The sequence below is a fragment of the Mirounga angustirostris genome, unplaced genomic scaffold, assembly GCF_029215605.1.
Source record: "Mirounga angustirostris isolate CCGP_5_RB_7025 unplaced genomic scaffold, mMirAng1.0.hap1 SCAF_12, whole genome shotgun sequence".
NCBI lineage: Eukaryota > Metazoa > Chordata > Mammalia > Carnivora > Phocidae > Mirounga > Mirounga angustirostris.
The window spans coordinates 88,145,679-88,164,090 of NW_026991720.1; the positions used below are offsets into that span (position 1 = coordinate 88,145,679).

At 37.7% G+C, this 18,412-nt stretch overlaps 1 protein-coding gene, 1 long non-coding RNA gene and 1 other non-coding gene across 7 annotated transcripts in view; 2 read left to right on the forward strand and 1 right to left on the reverse strand.

Annotated features, from left to right (window-relative positions):
- Window positions 1-18,412, forward strand: part of LOC135362126 (uncharacterized) — a 211,587-nt gene that overhangs the window by 119,205 nt on the left and 73,970 nt on the right. Inside the window, exon 2 of one of the 5 annotated variants that reach the window (XR_010406591.1) lies at window positions 14,251-14,400. The exons of the other annotated variants lie outside the window; for them this stretch is intronic. This is a non-coding gene — a long non-coding RNA (uncharacterized LOC135362126). The remainder of the gene's footprint in view (window positions 1-14,250; window positions 14,401-18,412) is intronic. 5 annotated transcript variants of the gene reach the window in all.
- LOC123835682 (cytosolic iron-sulfur assembly component 2A) lies at window positions 9,284-9,853 on the reverse strand. The gene has a single exon (XM_064575408.1). The coding sequence runs from the start codon at window positions 9,719-9,721 to the stop codon at window positions 9,335-9,337; it is 387 nt and encodes a 128-aa protein (XP_064431478.1). The 5' UTR covers window positions 9,722-9,853; the 3' UTR covers window positions 9,284-9,334.
- On the forward strand, window positions 11,042-11,148 carry LOC123836246 (U6 spliceosomal RNA). Its single transcript, XR_006788920.1, has one exon. It is a non-coding gene; the product is annotated as a U6 spliceosomal RNA (small nuclear RNA).

An 18,412-nucleotide genomic window follows, 5' to 3' on the forward strand; every position in this document is an offset into this window, starting at 1 on the left:
TCTGTTATAATTTTCTGTTTCTTCCTGCTTCAGTTTTGGTAGTTTATATGTTTCTAGGAATTTATCCATTTCTTCTAGGTTGTCCAATTTGTTGGCATATAGTTTTTCATAACATTCTCTTATAATTCTTTGTATTTCTGTGGTGTTGGTTGTTATTTCTCCTCTCTCATTTGTGATTTTATTTGTTCGAGTCATTTCTTTTTTTCTCTTGATAAGTCTGCCTGGAGTTTTATCACTTTTGTTGCATTTTTTTTTCACCAGCTCCTGGTTTCATCAATCTGTTCTACTATTTTTTTAGTTTCTCTATCATTTATATCTGCTCTAATCTTTATTATTTCCTTCCTTCTGCTGGTTTTGGGTTTTGTTTGTTCTCTTTCTAGATCCTTTGTATATGAGATTAGGTTGTTTATTTGAGATTTTTCTTGCTTCTTGAGGTAGGCATGTATTGCTTAAACCTCCCTCTTAGAACCACTTTTGCTGCATCCCAAAGATTGTGGACAATTGTGTTTTCATTGGTATTGTTTACATGTAATTTTTTATTCTTTGATTTCTTGGTTGACCCATTCATTGTTTAATAGCATGTTATTTAGCTTCCATGTATTTGTGGTCTTTCCAGATTTTTTCTTGTGGCTGATTTCTAGTTTCATAGCATTGTGGTCAGAAAAGATGCGTAGTATGACTTTGATTGAAAAAGTATGTTCTTTTAAAAAAAAGAAACAATAACAAAACAACAAAGATACCAATTGCAGTTTTGAGGAATGGAAATAATGATGTATTTTTCTTTTTTGCTTGACTTAATTGCTATTCATTTTTAGTAGAAGTGTGAACATTTGCTTACCACATTCTATTATGTTTATAGACTTATTTACATAGAGACTGAGAGACTTTCAGATATTTAGCTATTTGTCTGCACAAAAGAGTTTATTGAGATACAGAATAAAAATTAGCAAGAAGCAAATATTATCTACCAAGTGCCAAAGCTTAATCCATGGCCAAACAACCTGGTTTGGCACTTAGAAGTAAAGATTAGCACCTTTCTCCTTATGCTGAAGGCTGATCTATTTCTCCATTCTCTTGGCATCATTTTCCTAAAGCACATACACTACTTCACTGATGGTTGTAGATGGAATTCTGTCCTTCTAACCAGCTTCAACCCAAGAGATTATTAACCATTTTAAACTTATTTAGGATTAAAAAATTCAGCCAATGGAGAAATCACTTTATAAGTCTATATTATGCTCTATTTATATTTATTAAGTCTTCACTTATCCTAGGAAAATGATGAAGTCTTACATTTTTGTATTTTAGAGTTTACAAAGCATGTTTCATCCATTACCCCCATGAAAATATTACTACTGTATAAGAGAAGACATTTTTATTTGATTTTACAGTTTAAGAAACCCAAGCTTCTGATATTTCTTGAGATCACTTGGCTAGCACTTGACAGAGTCTTTATATTCTGACTCATAAGCCAGGATTTCCACCCAAAAATGGACTGACAAGATTTGCAAGTTTACTGCATTTTTTAAACAGGGAAATCAATTGTGTTCTAATTACTAAGTATAGTTGACCCTTGGATAATATAGGGGTTGGGGGAGCTGACTTCCACATAGTTGAAAATTCCTGTTTAACTTCGGACTCCCCCAAAACTTAATACTAATAGCCTACTGTTGACTGGAAGCCTTACTGATAACATAAAAAGTTACTTAGCACATATTTTGTATGTTTTATGTATTATATATTGTATTCTTACAATAAAGTAAGCTAGAGAAAAGAAAATGTTATTAAGAAAATCATAAGGGGGCACCTGGGTGGCTCAATCGGTTAAGCATCTGACTCTTGATTTCACCTCAGATCATGATCTCAGGCTTGTGAGATCAAGCCCTGTGTCAGGCTCCTTGCTGGGCGTGGAGCCTGTTTAAGATTCTTTCTCTCCCTCTCCCTTTGCTGCTCCCCCCACCTCTCTCTCTCTTCCTCTCAAAAAATCATAAGGAAGAGAAAATACATTGAGTACTATACTGTATTTATTGAAAAAAAATCTGTAAGTGGGCCTGCATAGTTCAACCCTGTGTTGTTCAAGGGTCAACTGTACTTGATTTAAGCAGAAATTGAAATAAAAAGTACAAAATGAAAGTAAAAAAATATGCCACTAACATTTATTGAACACTTACTAATGTGCCAGGCACTGGAGAGGCCATGCATTATCTCATTTAATCCTCCCAACAACCCTAAGAAGTGGGGTACTATAGTTCTATTTTTATAGATTAAAAAAAGAGCTCCTAAAGGTTAAGAAAAAAATCAAAGGTCACGTGGCTAATGAGTATCAGAACTGTATTTAAACCCAAGTGTGTTAGATGCCAGAGCTAAAGACTTAACCACTCTTCCAACTGTCAAGGAGTTTCCATAAAGACGTTTTTTTCATGACACACAAAACACACATAGATCGTGTTTACTATTTCCTCTGTGTAGACCTATTGCTGTATGTTTTACATGCAGTGTCTCATTTGATTTTTAAACCAAACCTGTGAAGGAAGAACAGTTCTTGCTTGCATTTTACAGACAGTACAGGAGAGGCACAGAGAAGTGAAGTATCTTGCTCATAAATAGCAGTTTGGATCTGAATCCAAATAATGATCTGCCCAGAATCTGAGCACTTCCCATCTATCTGATGCTTCAACTCAGTCTTTTCTCATTCCGTTTTGGTCAAAAGCTGGGAAGATGTATGATTGTTCAGGGTGCTCAGGGTTCTTGGGCATGTCAAGGGAGCAACTTTGTCTTCTTGGTAAAAGCTGGTAATCAAACTTTTTCTACAAGAAAATAGTTTAATAGGAGCTTTCTATAAGGACTTGGCATGAACAATCATCTGGAAATACCACGTTTTTGTGCTTGAGCAGTAAATATGCTTCAAAGATTTTACTGTAAGGCAGGGGTTTGCACAAGTTAGAAGTGTGTTTACTCCCATGAGTCTGAAAGGAGAACAAGATTAGGTTAAGTAGCTATTAATAACAGTTGATGATAAGAAAAAATAATTTTGAGACTGTGGTTGTCACAGTTTCTTAAACAGATTATTGGGGTAATACTTGCTCCTTGTTTATTTTGTATTAATTTCAGGCACACACAGTTAGATTAATAGTCTTTATACACACTGTCTATACTGGTCCTTCTGACTTGTTCATATTGACTATCGATTTAAATCTATTTTAAAGCAAATTGAGAAGCTTATTCTAGTATATGCTCCCAGAACTACAGCTCTAGCATGTGGTTTATCTGTGAAATCTTTTCTCACACTTCACACATAAAACCTAGAGGGAAATGGCTTTGGAGAGTCTACCCTGAAGCCCAGAACGTGGTGGTAAATGACCATGTCATTGATAAGAAGCTTCTCTCCTTTCCACCAAGAGTTAATAAGTAAGATTTCAGGGCAGAGTCAGCCATAGGCTTGGTGAGAACACAGTATTCATGACATCCTCTCCAAATTCTGAGGAGAAAAACAAGTGATGATTCTCAGGAAAGTTGAGGCCATGTTTCCAGCGCCCTTAGAATCCTCATAAGTACCACTCCTCTGCCAATTAAAAGTTGCTCATGGGGTGCCTGGGTGGCTCGGTCGTTGAGTGTCTTTAGCTCAGGTTATGATCCCAGGGTCCTGGGATGGAGCCCTGCGTCTGGGCTCCCTGCTCAGTGGGGAGCCTGCTTCTCCCTCTCCCACTCCCCCTGCTTGTGGTCCCTCTCTCACTGTGTCTCTCTCTGTGTCAAATAAATAAATAAAATCTTAAAAAAAAAAAGTTGCTCACAACATCAATGCTTTTCCTTGGGAGGGCCAGTTGGGGTGAGGCCAGAAAGCTGCTTCTGATTAGAAACTTGGGGAACCTTATCTTGTCCGTGGCTTGGTTAGAACTCTTCTCACCAGGAATTTACAGAAAAAACTTGAGGTTGCTTAGGAGAGAAATCTCTTCCCAAGCCATCCATCCAGCAAAGACTTTTATACTTGTCTCTTCCTCATCATGACTTCCTCTTTCTGTTTCTATGGAAAACATATGTATTCCAACTTCCCTTTCCCAAGGTGGATTGTAATTGTGAAACCAAAGTGGAGCTGGGCATTTTGTGTTTCTTGTAGTTGATGTCATTGTAAAGACTATTCCTCTATCAAGGACATTTGGGTTAGTTTTCTTTTTTGGTTATTTGTCTTTAGTTTGGCAGCACATTGCAGTGACTAAGAGCGTGAACTCTGCAGTCATATTGACAGTTTCAAGTTCCAACTCCAACATTGACTATCACATTTCAAAACAAATCTTTGGTAACTACCTCCTAAAATTGTCATAAGGATTAATTCAGATGTCCTTTGTAGCACATTTAGGACAGCTCTTGGCACACAGTAAGCGCTCAGTGAATGTTAGTTGCTGACATTATGAATTATGATATTATATTAATATGAAATATATATAATTACTATTACATACCTTAAAAAATTTAGACTTTTCACCTGGCTAGATGCCCTGAAGTAGGATTTTGGGTCCAAGAGTGTATGGCTTACAATTTTTATACATGGTGCCTAATTGCTATCTAAAAATTTACAGTTCTGTTACTGAATGGGAGTGGCCTTCTATCCAAATCTTACCAGCATGGGAGATTAGAAATCATTTCAGTTTTGGCTAATACGGTTAGATATGGTTTCTTTATCATTGTAACTTGCAATTTACTGACCTATAAAGAGACTTAGCATCTGTACATAGCTTTTTGGCAATTTTCAGATTTTCTTTTAAATCTAAACAGGCTATATCTGTTCATAGCTTTTGTCTGTGGGATTTTACAAATATTGCTATTTTGAATAAATATTGCTAATTTATAAAAACTTGCCATGAATTAAGGATATACGTTGAAAATATTCTCTCATTATTTGTTTTCCTTTTCTTTTGTGATCTTTTGCTATACTGCCATTTCCATTTTTCATATAGACTGATATAACCATTTTTCCTTTATGTCTTCTGGGTATTCTGCTATTAAACACTTTTGAATGGTATGTATGTGCTAGAATCATTTTTTTTTTTTCCATTTTGTTACAGCAGTGGCTCTCAATTTTCTGTGGGCATCAGAATTACTTGTGAAACTTTTTAAAACTATGTTTTTTGGGGGGCTTGATCACAGAATTTCCTGAGGCAGGGCTTAGCCACATGTCCATTAAAAAGGAGAGTCTCATTTTGATAAATGAGTGCTCCTTAAAAGTAGGTTTTTAAATTGTCAAAACACTGATGTAGTTGTTGAAGCTGGAATGTGTCTACCTCAAACTGGTATGTTGAAATCCTGACCCCCCACTGTGATGGTTTTAGGAGACTGGGCCTGGGGAAGTGATTATGTTGTGAGTGTGGATTCTTCCTGAGTGGGATTCATGCCCTTATAAAAGAGACCCGAGAGAGTTCCTTCACCCCTTACCTTCCCCTGGGTGAGGACATGGGGAGAAGATGGCTGGCTGTGCACCAGGAAGAGGGCTTTTGCCAGAATCTGACCATGGTTGCACCCTGAGCTTGGCCTCCATAGGTATGAGAAAACAAATTTCTGTTGTTTATGGGCCACCCAGTCTGTGGTATCCTGTTATAGCAGCCCAGGTGGACTAAGACACTGGGTGACAGGCACATGAGGACCCATTATACTGTTCTCTTTACTTTTGAATATGTTTGAAATTTTTCATAAGTAGTAGCTTTAAAAGAAAAAGTTCTGATAGCATGCAAAGCCCATCAAAATTGCTGTACTAATCAGAGTTGGTTAAGTAGCAGAGATGTTACATGTTAAATCGACCTGGAAGGCCAACTAGGAAGGGACATGGCCTTATCATGGTGGTGTTGAGCAGTAAGGCAGGCTGCCCAAAGTGGGAGCTGAGCCAGCGTCTGAGTAGCCTGCCAGGACTGTGCTGTACCCTTGGACCCTGAACAACAGGGCCTCTCCTCTTTCAGACTGCTTCGTGGCTTCTTGGTTCTATAAGACCTCATGGAGAGGCAGGAGTAGATATTTCTGTTTCTTGGGGAGGCAAGTAGAAAAATGGAAATCAGCTTACATGTCTCTCTGTGAGGACAGCAGCAGGTGGTGGTAGTGGTAGGGTCTTTGGTGATCAGTAAATTGGAAGTGTTCCCATTTCCTATCATACTGGCATATCCACCCCCCCCCCATTAAAAATCTTTTGTCAGTCACCATTTTATTTATTTTTTTTTTATTTTTTTTTTTTAAGATAGTTTTGTTTTTTTTTTTTCTTTTTTTTTTAAAGATTTTTATTTATTTATTCATGAGAGACAGAGAGAGAGAGGCAGAGGGAGAAGCAGGCTCCCAAGGAGCAGAGAGCCCGATGCGGGACTCGATCCCAGGACCCTGGGATCATGACCTGAGCCGAAGGCAGACGCTTAACCATCTGAGCCACCCAGGCGCCCTTGTCAGTCACCATTTTAAACTCACCCTAAGCCTTCCAATTTTATCTCTCTCTCTTTTACCCCCAGCACAATACTTTTTTCCTAGTCCTATAAAATTCTTTGCCTTGACTGTGATTTGCTTACTTCTGCCCCCACAATAAGCACAAAACAGTCAACCTGGGATGCCTCACTCAGACTTTGCCAATCTCTAGTCCTCACCTCTCCAAATACTGCTCAAAATGCAGCTCAGGGGAAGCCCAGTGCAAACTGGTCCTGATCTAAGGACAAAGACAATCAGGGAATTAAAGAAAACCATCAGCACAAAGGAGTTGAACAAACAGAACAGCCTATCCCTAGGGTAAATGGAGATAAGGCTGGGAGGAGAGGAACTTTTAAGGTCTCATTACCCATTGAGAGGGGTGCCTGGCTGGCTCAGTCAGTAGAATATGGGATTCTTGATCTCAGGGTTGTCAGTTCAAGCCCCACGTTGGGTGTAGAGAATACTTAAAAATAAAATCTTAAAACAACAACAACCAAAGCTGTGGAGAGATTGAAGAGGACTTTATACCCGTACATTGAAAACCTGTTGCCATTGAAAGGAATCATCAGAAAACCAGAATTCCTCAGTGAAATCTTGAAATTATGATTACCAAAATTAACTTTGAAATTTCACAGAAGTCTAAAAAATAGAAGCAGCCAAGGACTGAATTAGTAATCTGGAAAATAAGTTGAAAAAAAAATCTTCCAAAACTTAGATACGTGATGTAAAAAGAGATGAGAAAGAGGAAAAGGAGGCTGAGAAGAGATCCAAGCAGTTTACCCTCTGGGTGCTCCAGCAGGAGTCTCAGGATGGAAAGAACACAGACAGAGGACATAACTTTATTCAAAATAGAGAAATGATTTGGATTTCCGGATTGAAAGGGTCCATCTAGATACATACTGGTGAAATCTCTGCCCTGCAAGGATAAAAAGAATATCCTTAAAGTTCTCAGAGCAAATACAAGCTTGCCTGTGAAGGGACTCAAGTCAAACTGGATCAGACTCCCATCAGCAACGCTGGATTTCAGTTGAAAGACAGTGGAGTGGGGAGTTTCACATTCTGAGGGAAATGATTTGAATATCAAAATATATCCCAGCTAGACTAAGCATAAAAATATTTTCAGATGCAGGGAAAGACTAAAAAGATTGCCTTTTAAATACTTTTTCTGGGAGAGTTACTTACAGCTGTACTAGAGCAAAGCAGAAACAGAACCCCAGAAAGAGGAAAATGCGGAATCCAAGACACCAAGCTAGCAGGATATCCTATGACGATGACAGTTGCTTCACATGCTTAGACAGTGATGAGTCCAAATTAGAACAGGAAATCAGAAGGCTCCATGGAAACAGTCTTCAGGAAGAAAGTGGGTAACACTACACAGATCTTGTGATTAGGATCTAAAAGTGTCACTATAGCTTGCTATCAATGACACAGTAGTGTAAGTCTATCTTTTCTTTTCAACAAGAGAAAGAATGGCCACTAGATCATCTGGGAAATAGAATAAAACACTCTACAGGAAAGTCATGGTCTAAATATGGAGCAAGCTGGATTTTGAACAGTTGGTGTAAAACAAAGTGATGGACTCTCAGAATTAAATGCGTTTGAATTTGTAATGAGTAGAGGGTATAAACATTTCCCGGTGTCAAGTGTGGTTCTTTTACTCTTGAAACTGGATTGCTATTTTTATAGCACATGATTCTTTACAGATCAGATTTTTCCCAATAATTGTTTTGAAGAATCATCCAGGGAGTAAACTTAGATATAAAGTTGTGTTCTCATTTTCTCTTTTGGTTTCCCTATCCAAAAAAAAAAAATATATATATATATATATATGATTTTGTTGTTTTTAGCATAGCAAAGGTGACCTTGGATTTTGACCAGATAGTCATCTAAACTTGAATATTTGTAAACAAACTTGTGGCCATTAAGAAGCATAAGCCTCATGTTTTAGTAATTTATTTGAAGAGTTCCTTAGTAACTAATAGCTTGTTTTGAAGAAATATGTACATAAAATTCAGCTCCTTTAGTTTCACTTCACCTTTTTTCCTGCTAAATCCAAGTAAAATTAAATAGAATAATTTTTATTTTTTTAATTTATTTTAATTTATTTTTATTTTTTATTTTTTAAAGATTTTATTTATTTATTTGAGACAGAGAGAATGAGAGACAGAGAGCATGAGAGGGAGGAGGGTCAGAGGGAGAAGCAGACTCCCTGCCGAGCAGGGAGCCCGATGCGGGACTCGATCCTGGGACTCCAGGATCATGACCTGAGCCGAAGGCAGTCGCTTAACCAACTGAGCCACCCAGGCGCCCTAAATAGAATAATTTTTAAAGAAATATTTACAACAGTTATCTCTGTATTGTGGGATTAGAATGATTTGAATATATATATGATTTTCTGGAGTTTCCTCCCAAGAATATGTATTGCTGTTAATATGAGAACACCCCATAAAATTTAACAAGAATAATTATTTCGACTGAAACTACCTTAGCAGACTTTTTCTGCTAAGGAAGACCTTCTTTTTTTTTTTTTTTTTACAAGAATCATCTCTGTTTTATTTATTCTACAGAGTAATGATTTAAATTGAATACACTTGGGCACAGTAAATATTTGACATGAAAAGTAGTTATCAGAAGAGGCATCAGAAAAATAACAACTCATCTGACACATAATCACTAGAAAATATTTTTCTGTCCAATCACTTAAGTGTTACAAATCCTGAGAATGTTATACACTGAACAAACTAGGTACTACTTATAATTAAATCTTGCTTGCAAATCATCTGTTAAAAAAAACGCCTTGAGGTACAAATCACCTATGTATTAAACATGTCTTTTACATTTTTACAAAGAATTTAAACAAAAATATCAAACAATTAAAGTTAAGTGGCTCTTAAAACAGCTATTAGTCAGGCTCAAGGACACACTGTTCCACAATTTCCCGTAAGTTGGGGTTTTCCATCGCAGCTGCCACTCGCTCTTTGTCATTTATCTGCTTGTTGATGTCTTCCTCTGTTGAGTGGGTTCCTTCAGAAATGTAGATTTCCAACTTATGTTTAAACGGTAAACACCGCTGAAGTTTTACTCTTAAGCACAGCCCAATAAGGGTTGCCAAAGAGCAGTGAGGTACTGTTGGTGTGAACCTGATAATAACCAAATAGTCTTCTTCGTTTATCTCCTGAACCTCCACACTACTTTCTGTTACCACTTCCAGTTCTTCTAAAGTATTGGGCTTCTCTGGGTCCCGGATAGTTCGAATCAAATTATAAACCTCTAGCGCTTTTTCTTCCATGATCCGGGGCTGCCGGGCAGCTCCCCGCTCAAAGAGGCCTCAGAGCCACAGGACTCTGCTCAGCGTCCAGGAGAGCAGCCCGGACACCTGCTCCATCCTCACGCTCCGCCATCCCTGGCGACTGTCCCATCCGAGCCAGGAAGACCTTCTTGATGCCCCACTTTCCACTAATCATTACTATCACTCTTGCAAACTCATTTTTGAAAGGAGCTCACCTTTTTACTGATAGCAGGTATAGCTTTGCATATTGATTGCTCCTGCCTGTAAGATTTTTGGTTTCTCAAGGACTAGGCCTGTGGATCTACACCACTGCTATTCTCCTGATGGGCTCAGCACAGCCGCAGGATGCTCCCACTGGGTCCTGGAAGGCATCCTGGGTGGAGGCAGAGCTTCTTGGCCTGCACCCCAGGGTCTCTCCCAGATCCCCCCTGTGGGGTGAAAGAGAAGGGAAGGCAGTAGGTTCAGGCTCACACAAGCATGGTAATGGAATCCACAGAGCAATAGCTTCCAGTTCTCCACCCCAATCATTAGGCTTTCAAAATTGCATAAATTAGAAGCCCAAATGCTTGCTTATGTGTTGAATCAGCGCAATAAACAAATAATCAAATGGTAGGAACAGACTAAACTCAGAGCCTCTTCCCATGAATAGTATATATGGGGATAAAGCATTTTTTGGAGAAGTGGAGCAGCTCTCATGTTTGTAGAGATTTAGGGAATGGTCACGAGGGAGTGAGAGGACAGTGAACACAGGAAACTCTCAAATGCTGATGTTCTCATGGAAAAAGCCTTTCACGGAAAACAAAATTGCACAAAACTTGTTTCCTCCCCTTAAACCATGGACCCTTCTCCCTGCCATGCTTTCCTGCACACAAGGAAGACCTCCAGAAGAGAGAGAGTAGGAAGAAGGAAAGGAGAAAAGGGAGAAAGGGCCTGGACTTGAGATGAGGATGAAACTCTGAGGAACAGGTAGTACTTGAAACTGGACAGTGAGTCATGCAGGGTGGAGCAGGTCAGAGTTGCTAACTTACTGTTTGAAGGGCTAAGAAACTTCAAAATGATTGAGTTTTAAATTAGGCTATTTGTGAATTTCCTGTTTCCTTGCTCAAACCCCTGAGGATTGGTTGGGGCAGAGGATGAAGATAGGACCCACGCCAGGCTCTTTTATGTTTATTTCTCTTTGCTCATGCTCCTGACTTTGAACAGGCACATCTATCACTAGGACACTCCAGTTCATTAGGAAGCAGCAGGCAGCAGGTCACAGAAGGGAAGAAAGAAAAGGAGGAAAGGAGCAAAGAGAAAACCAATGACTTAAAACTCCCTGTGCTCGCTTGGCCAGCATGTGTACTAAAATTGGAACAATGCAGAGAAGATTAGCATGTCCCCTGTGCAATGATGACACACAAACTCATGAAGCATCCCGTATTTTTTCAGGGATGATGGAAAAGTTCTGGAGGTGAATAGTGGTGGATGGTTGTACAACAACATGAATGCACTTGATGTTACTAAACTATCTATATACTTAAAAGTAGCCGAATGTGATGAGCACTAGGTGTCATACACAACTAATGAGTCATCGAACACTACACCAAAAACTAATGATGTACTATATGTTGGCTAATTGAATTTAAATAAAGAAATTAAATTAAAAAGTTTTAAAAATAGCTGAATGGTAAATTTTATATTTTACCTCAATTTATAAAAAACAAACAAACATGGCCATAAAGGTTGGATAAAGATGTCATAAGGAAAAATCAACAAGTAAAAGTCACTCAGTTAAAAAAATAAGTTAGAGCAAAAAAAAAAAATCTGAAAACCCAAATGCAAGCCCTCAGTCATTGTGCATACCACGGTATCAGCAGAGAGTAGTGGAAAGAGCCAACTTGGCTATTACCTGATTTGAAGTCTCACTCTGCTACTTACTAGCTGTATGACCTTGGACAAAACACCTAATGTCCTTGAGCCTGTTTCTTACTTAAAATCGTGAAATGACATTGGACGCACAGACCTATTGGGAGAATTAAGATATTACAGACAAGGCATTTAGCATAGTAAATGGCTTCTACTAGGCATTCACACTGTGTTTCCTTTCCTTTTCTGCATGTAGAAGGTTGCAAATGCGATGTGTTGTGGGACACAGAACCTAACTTGAAAGATGGTAAGGATAAAATTTAAAAAATGAAAATATATGGAGATAGTATTTGGGCAGTAGTTCCTGAGAGAGGCAGACCAGGTGTAGAAAGGACCCTCTCAATTGCTGAAAAAGACTTAAGACTTGTTATTAGAGTACTGACCTAGCTGTTGTAACTAAGTAACCCGCCCCCTCCCCAATACAGTGCCTGAAATAAGATGGAAGCTTATTTATCTCCATATAATACTCCAGAGGTAAGCTATTTAAGGCTGACAAAGCAGCTCTGTCATTCTCAACACACAAGATTTCCATCATTGGCTCCAAAGTGGTTGCTTTAGATCCTGACATCATCTGGGTAGTGGAAGGGGTTGGGGGGAAGGACCAGTGGTGCCATCTAGCTTTCTTTTTAAGGGCATGGCTTAGAAATGACACATCTCATTTTTCCACCCACACCACATTCACCAAATCCTTGCTGTAAAGGATGCCAGGGGAAGTAAACTCCAGCTGGAGTCCTATTCCTAAGAAGAGGAGTTTGGATGTTGCTATATACTTAGCCATCTCAACCACATAACTCACATTATATTTTCTCTAATTTGCAACCACTGGCTTTCAAAATAACAAAGCTAACACAGTCCCCAAAATGGAAGAATAATTTCTTGCTTATTAATATATTCAGTAAATATTTATAGACTACTTCTGTGTGTTAGATACTATTCAAAACATCACAAATACAGAAGACTGCAAAACAGATGAAGTTCCTGATTTCATTAAGCTAAATTTGGGGACACCTGGCTGGCTCAACCGGTAGGACATGTGACTCTTAATCTCAGGGTCATGAGTTCAAGCCCTGTGTTGGTGTGGAGCCTATTTAAAATGAAAAAGAAAAAACAAATGCCATTAAACTAAATTCAGTAGGGGGAGAAAGTAAACAAAAATTGGAAAAAAACCCCACACATTAGTGCAAAGATGAAAATTAAGGGATGTAGGGACAAGCAACCAGATGTTTATTTAGATGGGGTGGTTAGGGATGCCCTAACCATTTGAAGAACAGGAAACAGAACCTGACAGGAATGGGGAACTGCAGGTGCAGAGGTCCTGAGGGGGGAAAGATCCAGGAGGGTTTGTGGTACAGAAGGGCCAGTGTGGATTTAGCAGGAGAGGGAGAGAGGATATAAGATCAGGAAGGAAGGCGGGAGCAGTTTGTTCTTTGGCATTTCCCAGTGCTGAGGACAGTGTGCACAGGGTAGGTACCCCGTGAGTGTTTGATAAATGAATAAGCTAGAAGATAAAGATCCAAGACTGTTGGCAAGTAGCCTCTAATTTATGGCTGTCCTCTGCTATAGATTGCCTTCTGCTCATGCTACACGCATCTCTCAGCCCCTGTCTCTCAGATCTCAGACTCTTTTGATCCTTGTAGCTGCTCCCAGTGTCTTTGGTAGACTGATGTCCTCTTATTAAAAATGGAGTTAGGGAAGAAATTTGGGAAGGTGACAGGTATCTGAATATAATGATCATGTCCCCTTTTTGGCTTTTTCTGCTCTTTGCTAAATAGCTCTAGTTCTCTTAATTTTTCTCTGTGTGGTTTTCCAGATCTGGAACCAGCCTAATAACCTGATACTTACAAGTGTCATGTTTGCAGAGGCAATATGATTAATGGAGCACCAAGATGGGGTGGTAGTTAAGGCTGTTACCTTTGGAGCCAGACTTCCTGGGCTTGAATCCCAATTTGGCCTGGTCTGGGTCACTCTGAGTAAAGTACTAAATCACTTTGGTCATCTGTTTACTTTCTGTTAAATGGGGGTTGAGTGATTTCTGACCGTGAATTGAAAGAATTAATATTATTAAATTAATTTAAATTAATTAAATTAATTAAATTAATTTTAAGAATTAATATTGTTAAAATGTCCATGCTACCCACAGTGATCTACAGATTCAGTGCAATCCCTATCAAAATACCAATACTACTTTTCATAGAACTAGAACAATTAATCCTAAAAAACTATATGTAACCACAAAAGGACCCCAAAGAGCCAAAGCAACCTTGAAAAAGAACAAAACAGCTGGAGGTATCACAATCCCAGATTTCAAACTACAGGACAAAGCTACAATAATCAAAAAAGTATGGCAGTAATACAAAAACAGACATATAAGATCAATGGGACAGAGTCCAGAATTAAACTCATGCTTATATTGTCAATTAATCTATAATAAAGGAAATAAGAATATACAATAGGGAAAAGATAGTATCTTTCCATTTATTTTTGTCATCTTCAATTTCTTTAACCAGTGTCTTCTAATTTTCATACTACTGGTGTGTCACCTCCTTGGTTAAATTTATTCTAGGTATATTATTATTTTTGATGTTTTTTTTTTTTAAAGATTTTATTTATTTATTTGACAGAGACACAGCGAGAGGGGGAACACAAGCAGAGGGAGTATAGAGAGAAGCAGGCTTCCCACTGAGCAGGGAGCCCGATGCTGGGCTCGATCCCAGGACCCCGGGATCACGACCTGAGCTGAAGGCAGACGCCCAACCAACTGAGCCACTCAGGTGCCCCTTTGATGCATTTTAATGGGATTGTTTTCTTAATTTCTCTTTCTGCAACTTTGCTGTAAGCATATAGAGAAACACAATAGATTTCTGTACATTAATTTCATTTGTTACAACTTTATGGAATGCATTCTAAGTTTTTTTGGAGAGTCTTTAGGGTTTTCTTTTTTTTTTTTTTAAAGATTTTATTTATTTATTTGACAGAGAGAGAGATAGCGAGAGCAGGAACACAAGCAGGGGGAGTGGGAGAGGGAGAAGCAGGCTTCCCGCCGAGCAGGGAGCCCGATGTGGGACTCGATCCCAGGACCCTGGGATCATGACCTGAGCCGAAGGCAGACGCCTAACGACTGAGCCACCCAGGCGCCCTCTTTAGGGTTTTCTGTATAAAATAGCATGTGATCTGCTAATAATGGCAGTTTATTTCTTCCTTATCAGTTTGGTTGCCTTTTGTTTCTTATCTGACTGTTGTGTCTAGGACTTACAATACTGTGTTGAATAAAAGTGGCAAGAATGGACATCCTTGTTTCATTCCTGTCTTAGAGAAAAAACTTTCAGCCTTTCACCATTGAGTATAATGTTAGTTGTGGGCTTGTCATAGATAGCCTTTATTATGTTGAGATACATTTTTTCAGCACTCTCTTTGTCAAGTTTTTACCATGGATATTGAATTTTGTCAAATACCTTTTCTACATCTGTTGAGATGATCATAATTTTTATCCTTCATTTTGTTAATGTAGTGTGTCATGTTGATGGATGTGTGGATTGTTCAGATTGAACCATCCTTGCATCCCTGGAATAAATCACATTTAATCATGGTGAATAATAAAATTTTAATGTATTTGGTAATGGATTTGGTTTTCTAATATTTTGTTGGAGATTTTTGCATTTATGCTCATCAGGGATATTGACCTCTATTTTTTTTTTTTTTTTTGTAGTGTCTTTGTCTGATTTTGGTATCAAGGTAATGCTGGCCTTATGGAATGTATTTGGAAGCTTTTCTTTCTCTTCTATTTTTTGGAGTAGTTTGAGAAGGATAGGTATTAACTCTTATTTAAATGTTAGGTATATTTCATCTGTGAAGCCATCTGGTCCTGGACTTTGTGTACTGGGAGTTTTTTGATTACTGATTCAATTTTGTTAACTAGTGATCGGGCTATTCACATTTTCTATTTCTTCCTGATTCAGTCTTAGAAGATTGTATATTTCTAGAAATTCATCTCTGTGTTCTAGGTTTTCCAGTTTGGTGGCATATAATTTTTCCTAGCAATCTCTTATAATCTTTTGTATTTCTGTGGTGTAAGTTGTAATTTCTCTTACATTTCAATTTTGAGTTTTCTGGTTTTTTTTTTTTTTCCTTTATGAGCCTCGGTAAAGGTTTACCATTGTTGTTTATTATTTCAAAGAACCAGTTCTTGGCTTCACTGATCTTTTCTATTTTTCATTCTCTTTTTATTAATCTCTTTTTATTTAGTCTCTATTTCATTTATGCTCTGATCTTTATTATTTCCTTTCTTTTAACTTTGGACTTTTTCTTTTTCTAGTTCCTTTAGGTGTAAGGTAAGATTATTTCATATTTTTTTGTTTCTTGATGTAGGCCTGTATTGCTATTAACTTCCTTCCTAGAAGGAAGGGAGGTTTTTGTTGCCTCACAAAGGTTTTGAACTGTAGTATTTCCATTTTCATTTGTCTCCAGTTATTATTTTTATTTCTAGTTGATGTCTTCATTTATCCATTGGTTGTTTACTATCATGTTGTTTAGCCTCCATGTGTTTGTATTTTTTTCCTTTTTTTTTTTGTTTTACTGATTTCTAGTTTCATACTGATGAAGTCAGAAGGTGCTTGATATGGTTTTAGTCCTCTAAAAGTTTTTGAAAATTATTTTGTGGCCTAACATATGATCTGTCTTGGAGAATGTTCCATTTGCCCTTGAAAAAAATGTGTATTCTGTTTTTGATGGAATGTTTTGTATATATGTTAAAACTATCTTGTCTATTGTGTTGTCAAAGCCACTGTTTCCTTGTTGATTTTCTTTCTGGATGATCTATCCATTGATACAAGTGGGGTGTTAAAGTCCTCAACTATTACTGTATTACTATCAAATTTTTCCTTTATGTTTTTTAATATTTGCTCTATATAATTAGATGCTCCAATGTTGGGTGCATAGATATTTGCAATTGTCATCCTTTTGTTAGATTGATCCCTTTATCATTATGTAGTGCCCTTCTTTGTTTCTTGTTACAGTCTTTGTTTTAAAGTCTGCTTTGTCTAATATAAGTATTGTTACCCTGGCTCTGTGTGTGTGTTCTCTGTGTGTGTGTATGCATCCATTTGTATGGTATATGTTTTTCTATCCCTTCACTCTTAAGCTGAAGTGAATTTCTTGTAGGCAGAATACAGATGGATTTTTTTTAATCTATTCAGTCACCTATGTCTCTTGGAGCATTAGGCCACTTACATTTAAAGTAATTATTCATATTGCCATTTTGTTGATTGCTTTCTAGTTGTTTTTTGTAGTTCTTTTCTGTTTATTTTTATCTTGCTCTCTTCCTCTATGGTTTTATGGCTTTCTTTAGTGTTATGCTTGGATCCCTTTCTCTTTATTTTTTGTATATCTGTTATAGGTTTCTGGTTTGTGGTAACCATGAGGTTCATATATAACATCTTAAGTATATAGAATTTATATTAAGTTAATGGTCATTTAAGTTCAAACAAATTCTAGAATCACTACATTTTTACTTCTCCCCCTTCATGTTTTATGTATGTGACATTACATTTTACATCTGTTTATTTTGTACATTCCTTAAATCATTTTTCACAGGTGCATTGACCCTTGAACAACATGGGTTTGAAATGCATGACTCCCCTCATATATGGAAGTTTTAGAGTACAGGACTGTAAGCATGTTTTCTCTTCCTTATGATCTTTTTTTTTTTTAATTTAAATTTTAAGTAGTTAACAAACAGTGCAATATTGGTTTCTAGAGTAGAATTCAGTGATTTATCTCTTACATACAACACCCAGTGCTCATCATAGCAAGTGCTCTCCTTAATACACAACACCCATCTAGCCTATCCCCTACCCACCCCTCTCCATCAACCCTCAGTTTGTTCTCTATCATTAAGAGTCTCTTGTGGCTTGTTTGCCTCTTTCGTTTTTTTCTTTCCCCGCTTCCCATATGTTCATCTGTTTTCTTTCTTAAATTCCACATATGAGTGAGATCATTTGGTATTTGTCTTTCTCTGACTGACTTATTTCACTTAGCATAATACACTCTAGCTCCATCCATGTCATTGAAAATGGCAAGATTTCATTCTTTTTGATGGCTGAGTAATATTCCATTGTGTATATGTATATGTGTGTACACACACACACACACATACACACCACATCTTCTTTATCCATTCATCGGTCACTTGGTGGACATTTGGGCTCTCTCCATAGTTTGGCCATTGTTGATAATGTTGCTATAAACTTCAGGGTGCACATATCCCTGAGAATCTGTATTTTTGTATCCTTTGGGTAAATACCTAGTAGTGCAATTGCTGGATCATAGGTATTTCTATTTTTAGCTTTTTGAGAAACTGCCATACTGTTCTCCAGAGTGGCTGCACCAGTTTGCATTCCCACCAACAGTGCAACCAACAGTGTCCCCTTTCTCTGCATCCTCACCAACACCTATTGTTTCTTGTGTTGTTTATTTTAGCCATTGTGACAGGTGTGAGATGGTATCGTGGTTTTGCTTTGTATTTCCCTGAGGATGAGTGATGTTGAACATCTTTTCATGTGTCTGTTAGCCATCTGAGTGTCTTTTTTTGGAAAAGTGTCTATTCATATCTTCTGCCCATTTCTTAACTGGGTTATTTTTTTGGGGGGGGTTGTTGAGTTTGATTAGTTCTTTGTAGATTTTGGATACTAACCCTTTATCAGATATGTCATTTGTAAATATCTTCTCCCATTCTATTCTGTAGGCTGCCTTTTAGTTTTGTTGATTGTTTCCTTTGCTGTGCAGAAG

Bases quoted from the DNA above. Each gene is read 5' to 3' on its own strand.
- LOC123835682 (XM_064575408.1), bottom strand. From the start codon at position 9,721: ATGGAAGAAAAAGCGCTAGAGGTTTATAATTTGATTCGAACTATCCGG.